Source organism: Mya arenaria, chromosome 13 (genome assembly GCF_026914265.1).
Source record: "Mya arenaria isolate MELC-2E11 chromosome 13, ASM2691426v1".
Classification (NCBI taxonomy): Eukaryota; Metazoa; Mollusca; class Bivalvia; order Myida; family Myidae; genus Mya; species Mya arenaria.
In genome coordinates this window covers 52,638,157-52,645,230 of record NC_069134.1, presented here as the reverse complement: position 1 = coordinate 52,645,230, position 7,074 = coordinate 52,638,157, and the positions used below count along the sequence as shown (strand labels likewise).

Below are 7,074 nucleotides of genomic sequence, written 5' to 3'. Positions count from 1 at the left end.
TATTCTATGAAATTCACGTTCCAGATATATGATAAATAAACTGAATCAAAACTAATTTAATACCTTTGATGTATATGTTTGTGTACAATGTAAAATGTATTAATACTAAAACAGCGATGACATATACATGTTTAAATAGCAAATATATGTGTTTTTACTGCCAGGAAAAGCTTTGAATTCGATGATTGAGTGAATTTTATAAAAGAAAAATCGAAATATCAACTATTTGCAAACAAGGTTTCAATGTCAGAGCGTGCACTATTTGATGTTATTGTACCTACTGCTCGCGCGTTTTGGAGCAAACTCCACGCATAAGGAATACTCAACTTAGTGGAGAGGCTCCCCACGGGGTCTATCGTCAAACAAGAGTGTTTCAACCGGGGTTATTAATTTAGAACGTGCGATAAATGCATGGAATAAAAGAAAGTTTATTGATTTTAATGCAAGATCGTATTTTATTTCAATCTTGGCCATTAAAATAAATCTATGACCACTCGTGAAAAAATAGCCGAACAAGCAAAAACTCGGACTGCAACACGACCAATCCATTTGTATGGTTTCGACGTCATTCTGCTTATCATAGGGCGCATTGAGACAAAAAATGGTTAAAACGACATGAATAGAAGTAGTTCTTTGGAGTTTGTGATCTTAAGACTACCTGCGCGCATGCGCAGATAGTCTAAAAACAAGATCTTATTCTGAAATAAACCTATATACCATTGCAAAGGTCTTAAAAAAAATTGCAGATAATTTATCCGTGCAGGAATCATTATTACAAATGTGTTGTTGGTTTCTTTTCTATGACCAAAGTTTAAAAAAAAATATATACTACAAAATCGAAGTTTTTTATCGTACATAAAAATATATATACAGTGGTAGCATGTTCGATATTTCGCAAAATATTTGTATTGCCATATTGATATAAAATTAAACGTCCACAGGACTAATGGCTCTAAAATCTCCATTGATTTATCAAAGATCACTTTAAATAGCTTTGAAAAAGTAGTCCCTTTTATTCAAGAAGTACCCAGTTTTCATCTCGCATCTTTTTCAACTTCAAAACGTCCAACTTTCCTAGCTTAAGGTCCTTGGCAAGTTCCGTATCACTTATAAACTTAAAGAACGAGCCGTCCAGTTTATCTTTTTCACATATGACTGCAAGCGTGTTCAATTTGCACTTTTTAAGACGCGACACCACCTCACTGCACGAGAGGTCGACGAAAGATTTGTGGTCCGAATGTGTAGGACTCATGGGGTTGCTGTTTTGTGGCTGCACTGCTGCAATAGGGCGAACTTTATTCACCTGTTGGGATGCTGCAAATCCCGGATCCCTGAACCTACCGAGGGTTGCTTCGTCCACTACATCATACACTAATAGTTCATCATCTATCGCCTTTGTTGTGTCCACTGTATCATGTTTTTCTTCGTTCTCATATACGTGCTTGTGTTTATGTCCTTTATGCAGCTTAGAAAATATGCCCTTCTTTGCCTGAAAAACGCAGACGTCAGTTAAATACACATTCACGTCTGCGTTTATCAGACAAATGATGGCATATTTTTTTAGTTAAAAATATGCCATTATTTGTCTTAAAACGCTGACGGCAGTTAATCACACATCCAGAAAATATATCATTCCTTGTCTGAGAAAGCAGACGTCAACTAATCACACGTTTAGAAACAAACCCTTCTTTGTCTGCGAAAGCAGGCATCAATAAATTACACATATATTTTATAATTTTTTTATTTTTTTACATTTTATTTAATTTATTTCTGCATAATTATATTATATAGATCTAAGAATCCTAAGAATATACTTACGGCTCTTTTCGGTATCGGTAATGCTACGTCTGAAAAGAACATGTACATGTGAATTAAAACGCCATTTCTTTCGTCAAATAAAGAGTGCATCTTTGGTTAGCCACCACTGTGGGCAAACGAGGGTTCTTCAAACAGATATGTTATTAATAAGGTAATATCCTTTAATTTGCCATTTTCTCGAAACTTCTATTGAACTTATTAGTTAGGGTAAAACCTTTATCTAAAAGAAATTGTTTATGAATTCGTGGAGTAATGGAAAGGGTATTTAATTTTGAAGAAGTAAACATCATATTGTTTCAGAAGGAAGTGTATTCAATGTGTATTTAAAGGTTAGGTGTTTTTGAGGGAATTATAGTTATGCGGTACTTGAACTATTTCATGATTAATTATGCTGAAAACTGTATATCACAAATGTATCCATCAAACTTCATGAGCAGTAATGATTTAAAAGTTAACAATGATCAAGATAAGAATGTAATGAAAATTAAAGATGCACTCTTACTCCCAAATAAGATTTACCACTATTAATACAATTGCTTTAATATACCAAAATAGCATTGAAAAAATGTCGGAAACAATGGTTCTTATGAAGAAAACCGAGTTTAATTTGAAAGAAAGGTAGAGAAACCACGGTAATTCTACCTTATGATACTATAGTAGATTACAGTAAATCTTTTAGCTTTCACCAATCATTATATTATTTTTTTCGTGTTCAGCTATTAAATGCATAGTTACAATATTGTTATCAGTAATTCATATGTTCCATAAATGCATTATATAGTAAGTAGTTAAAAGGTTTATCACTCAAAATTTATGGTTGTTATACATGTGTGCGCATTGGTTTTGTATAAGAATGTCACTTTAACAAAGCTCTGAACAATCGGCACTTTATTTATTTTATCAAATAATTGAGTATAATAACAGTTACATCATAAAAGCACTTAAATAAACGTTTCAAATTCTACGTTCTAAGCCTAGTGGGGTTGTTTTCTTTGAACTAAAAACTTAAACAATGTGAGTGATGGTTCCAGTAAGTGAGGTTAGTTGGATCTTGTTATAAGGGACTTAAAGCAGTGTGTGTATACCACGTGATAAATTGCGTCATAAATGCTACGTCGGAAGGCAATATTTCGCTTCTAATGAAGACTTTTAACGAGGATAACTTTACTATTTCTTCACCATTTTAATTGAAACATAGCGCAGTCTACGCCGCTTACGGAGCCCCACCTTTGGCCTTTACCAGAGTTTGATTGAGAGTTTAGTATCTTAAAACTCTTCGACAAACCTTTTCACAATACGGCAGTCTGACGGAGCACTGTCAAAACATCATTTTGGAAACAAGTTTGTCGAAATGTTTGAATGAAACTAATCACCTTATCAAACTTCGGTAATAAAACGAAGGCGGGGCTATTTAAGCGCCATAGACTGCCCTTTGTTTTATTTAAAATGGTGTAGTAAAGGAAAAGTTATCTTTATCGTTAGCTCAACAATTAACATTAACAAACTCTTTGGAACGATGATGCCAAGGTACTCTATCAACGAGTTGTAACCTTGTTAGCCTCCATACTTTTGTATTCGAACAAACAGCAAACACACACAAAAACAACATTAAACGGTGCGACAGAGACCGATTAAATAAGTTAAATATGAATTGTGAATGACGTTTAGTGAAGCGTCGAAACTCTGGACATTTTCTCGATAAATCTTAAGATCCTTATCAGGATAAGCATACTTTTTTGTTTTTTAGAATCATTTTCGTTATATCTATATTTTTTAAGAGTTTTCGTACCTTAAAAGGAAAATATCTATATGCTAAGCACGAAAAACTATTTTTATTTCGTAAAATCAAAACAAAGTAGAAATTTGGCTTAGTGAAATCAGCCTCTCAAGCAATTTCCACTTAAGAACTTTCGAAAAATCATGGCCAGGTCAGTTTAACATTATTTATGATGTCACCGCCCAATAAATAAATCGACTGATTCAATCACGTATCCTTATAAACGAAATACAGGACATGTAATTGTAAGCGCTGCAATGATGGAGAGTAAGCGATGGGCTAAACTAATAAAACAACACTGAAAGAAATGGTATAGCAACAAAAAATGAGAACATACCAGCATCGAATGTACTCGCAATTCCAGCAATGTCAAAACTCATGTATGTTTTCGTTTCAGGTTGAGCTGGAGGTGTCGTCTGCTTCCCTTTGGGAGCTACAAAGTAAATATGGTGTGCCAAAAATATACTAGCGTGAAAAAAGCAATTGTGCGTGATCCAATCGGAACACCCCGACCAGTATCCTACAGAAATCTCGAAGCTTTCCGGAGATGGCCGAGTTGTTATGATCGGTGCGTGATCATGAAGTTATCCATTTGGAACACCTCGGCCATCTCCGTTATTAGACAAGCCTAGGATGTATGCCGGTGCAATAATAAAAGTAGCTTGTAAGATTTATAATGAAACGGAGTGATTTCCCCTGACGAGCAATTTGACACCAGCTATATATAAACATTTTTCCAATATTTTTCTTCTCTCTTTTCGGATAGTTTTCTTTTTTTATCAAATTTTAACTAACAATGTATTCAATGTGTTTTGTGGTTGAAATACGAGAACATAAATAAAGCTAATTTATAATCTTTACCGATGTGATATTTTAACAGCGCAGTGGGTATCTATGGTCACGTGATTTGGTGGGAAGTAACACTGCGTGTAGATTGAGGATGTTTCGAAGAAAAATGGCAGAGGTGCTCTGATTGGAAGTTATCAAATATGATGCTCTGTAAAGCGCGCATACAGACTGGTTACCTATATTATTTAAGCTACCGGTATCCATGCAAATACGACACAGAAGGGTTCTCCTACATAACATGTTGCAATATTCAGAATTATATCCATCGTGATGGTCAGAATCGCTTCGGACATTCATAAGAATGTTCTCTAACTTTGTCCTACACAGGCAAAGTTCACCATCATTCGGAAACGAGCATGTGCGCAATTGATCCGCTTCGCGGACAATGCCACCAAAACTAATGGGAAGGTCCAGGATTGAGGGCGCGCACCGGAAGCCCCCCGCCCCCCTCTCTGCGGGTCCTCTAATTGAGAGTGGCATTGAGGGTGCCTGTGTTAAGTCCAACGGCCACACTTCCAATTTGTTTGCAGATAAGAATAAAATAATCGACGGACAATAAAAAGATAGGGTCAGGTAAACCGAGCTAGAAGCTTTTTTTAGACCAAAATATACTTACGAGGGGCGTAAACTGGAATTTCGTATCCATCTTTGTCCTTTTGTGTCTTGGGTTTTCTTGATGGCGCTGAAATATATTCATTATGATAAAGAAAGTTTATATATATCGATTCAATAAAAAAATATCGAATTATTGACTCAAACCCGGAAGATATATTTTCATAGCCTTCAACAAAATATTTTCAACAAAAACATCAATTCACTGCAGATGCATAGCTAGAACAGAATAGATGCGAGGCCCCAGTTTGGTTAGGGGCTGGAACGCAAGCTCCTCTGCGGGTTTTTTTAATGCTTGATTAAAGGAGCTTTTAGCACTTAATCTTGGAATAATCAATGTTATTTTTATTTTTTTAATACGATTTTTTGAAATGCTTGTGCAGGCCCGGGCCTAAAATGTCTTCGTTAAGCTACGCCAGTGGCTAGCCTTGGATCAATGTGCCATTAAACAAAGTTCACAGTAAGTCGGTAATCATAAAACATCGTAACTCAATTCTTAACTTAAGTCATTTTTCTCAGTTAAGTTTCTCACTTATCATATGAAAAAATGACTAAGTAACATCTAAATTAGGTTGTTTATTTTTAACCCTTGATGTATTTACTCACAATCATGTTAAAACCCCTGTACTTCTCTTCAAATTAGACTATCACGTTTAAGGAAATCAATGTAAGATCAGAAATTACTTAAGGTGTTTTAAGACAAGACAGAGTGTACAACCATGTGGTATGGCGAATATCGACGCAGACGACAACACTGGCCTACAAGATCCACGTGTGTTCTACCATTTAAGGCAGGGGACACTAATCTACTAACGCGGTGGAGTAAGACATCGTGTACGAACATGTGATATGGCAGACATTAACGCCGACGACAACCATGGACAACAAGATCCACGTGTGTTCTACCATGTAACGCAGGCGACACTACGATACTTCCACGGAGGAGTAAGACAGCGTGCACGAACATATGATATGGCGCACATTAACGCAGAGGACAACGCTGGTCAACAAGATTCACGTGTGTTCTACCATGTAACGCAGGCGATACTAAGATACTTACGCGGTGAAGTAAGAGAGAGTGTGGGGCACGTGGTATGGAGCACTTTGACACAGACGACAACGCTGGCAAACAAAATCCATGTGTGTTCTACCATGTGACTCAGGCGATAATAATATACTTACGCGGCATATGACGCACACTGTTGCAGACGACAACGCTTAACAACAAGATCCATGTATGTTCTACCATGTGACTCAGGCAATAATAATATACTTACGCGGCATATGGCGCACACTGACGCAGACGACAACGCTTAACAACAAGATCCATGTATGTTCTACCATGTAACTCAGGCAATAATAATATACTTACGCGGCATATGGCGCACACTGACGCAGACGACAACGCTTAACAACAAGATCCATGTATGTTCTACCATGTAACTCAGGCGATAATAATATACTTACGCGGCATATGGCGCACACTGACGCAGACGACAACGCTTAACAACAAGATCCATGTATGTTCTACCATGTGACTCAGGCAATAATAATATACTTACGCGGCATATGGCGCACACTGACGCAGACGACAACGCTTAACAACAAGATCCATGTTGTTCTACCATGTAACTCAGGCGATAATAATATACTTACGCGGCATATGGCGCACACTGACGCAGACGACAACGCTTAACAACAAGATCCATGTTGTTCTACCATGTGACTCAGGCAATAATAATATACTTACGCGGCATATGGCGCACACTGACGCAGACGACAACGCTTAACAACAAGATCCATGTATGTTCTACCATGTAACTCAGGCGATAATAATATACTTACGCGGCATATGACGCACACTGACGCAGACGACAACGCTTAACAACAAGATCCATGTTGTTCTACCATGTGACTCAGGCAATAATAATATACTTACGCGGCATATGACGCACACTGACGCAGACGACAACGCTTAACAACAAGATCCATGTTGTTCTACCATGTAACTCAGGCGA

General features: G+C 37.1%; 1 protein-coding gene across 3 annotated transcripts in view; it reads right to left on the bottom strand.

Moving 5' to 3' along the window:
* Window positions 1-423: 423 nt before the first annotated feature.
* The window catches only part of LOC128214148 (uncharacterized), a 30,925-nt gene continuing 24,274 nt past the window's right edge, over window positions 424-7,074 (bottom strand). For 2 of the 3 annotated variants that reach the window (XM_052920446.1, XM_052920444.1), the window contains 4 exons: window positions 5,061-5,126; window positions 3,933-4,028; window positions 1,819-1,847; window positions 424-1,489 (listed from right to left, as the gene is read on the bottom strand). In XM_052920446.1, the coding sequence (XP_052776406.1) occupies window positions 1,013-1,489; window positions 1,819-1,847; window positions 3,933-4,028; window positions 5,061-5,126 (668 nt within the window). In that variant the 3' untranslated portion in view covers window positions 424-1,012. The remainder of the gene's footprint in view (window positions 1,490-1,818; window positions 1,848-3,932; window positions 4,029-5,060; window positions 5,127-7,074) is intronic. The other variant, XM_052920445.1, reaches the window with a different exon arrangement.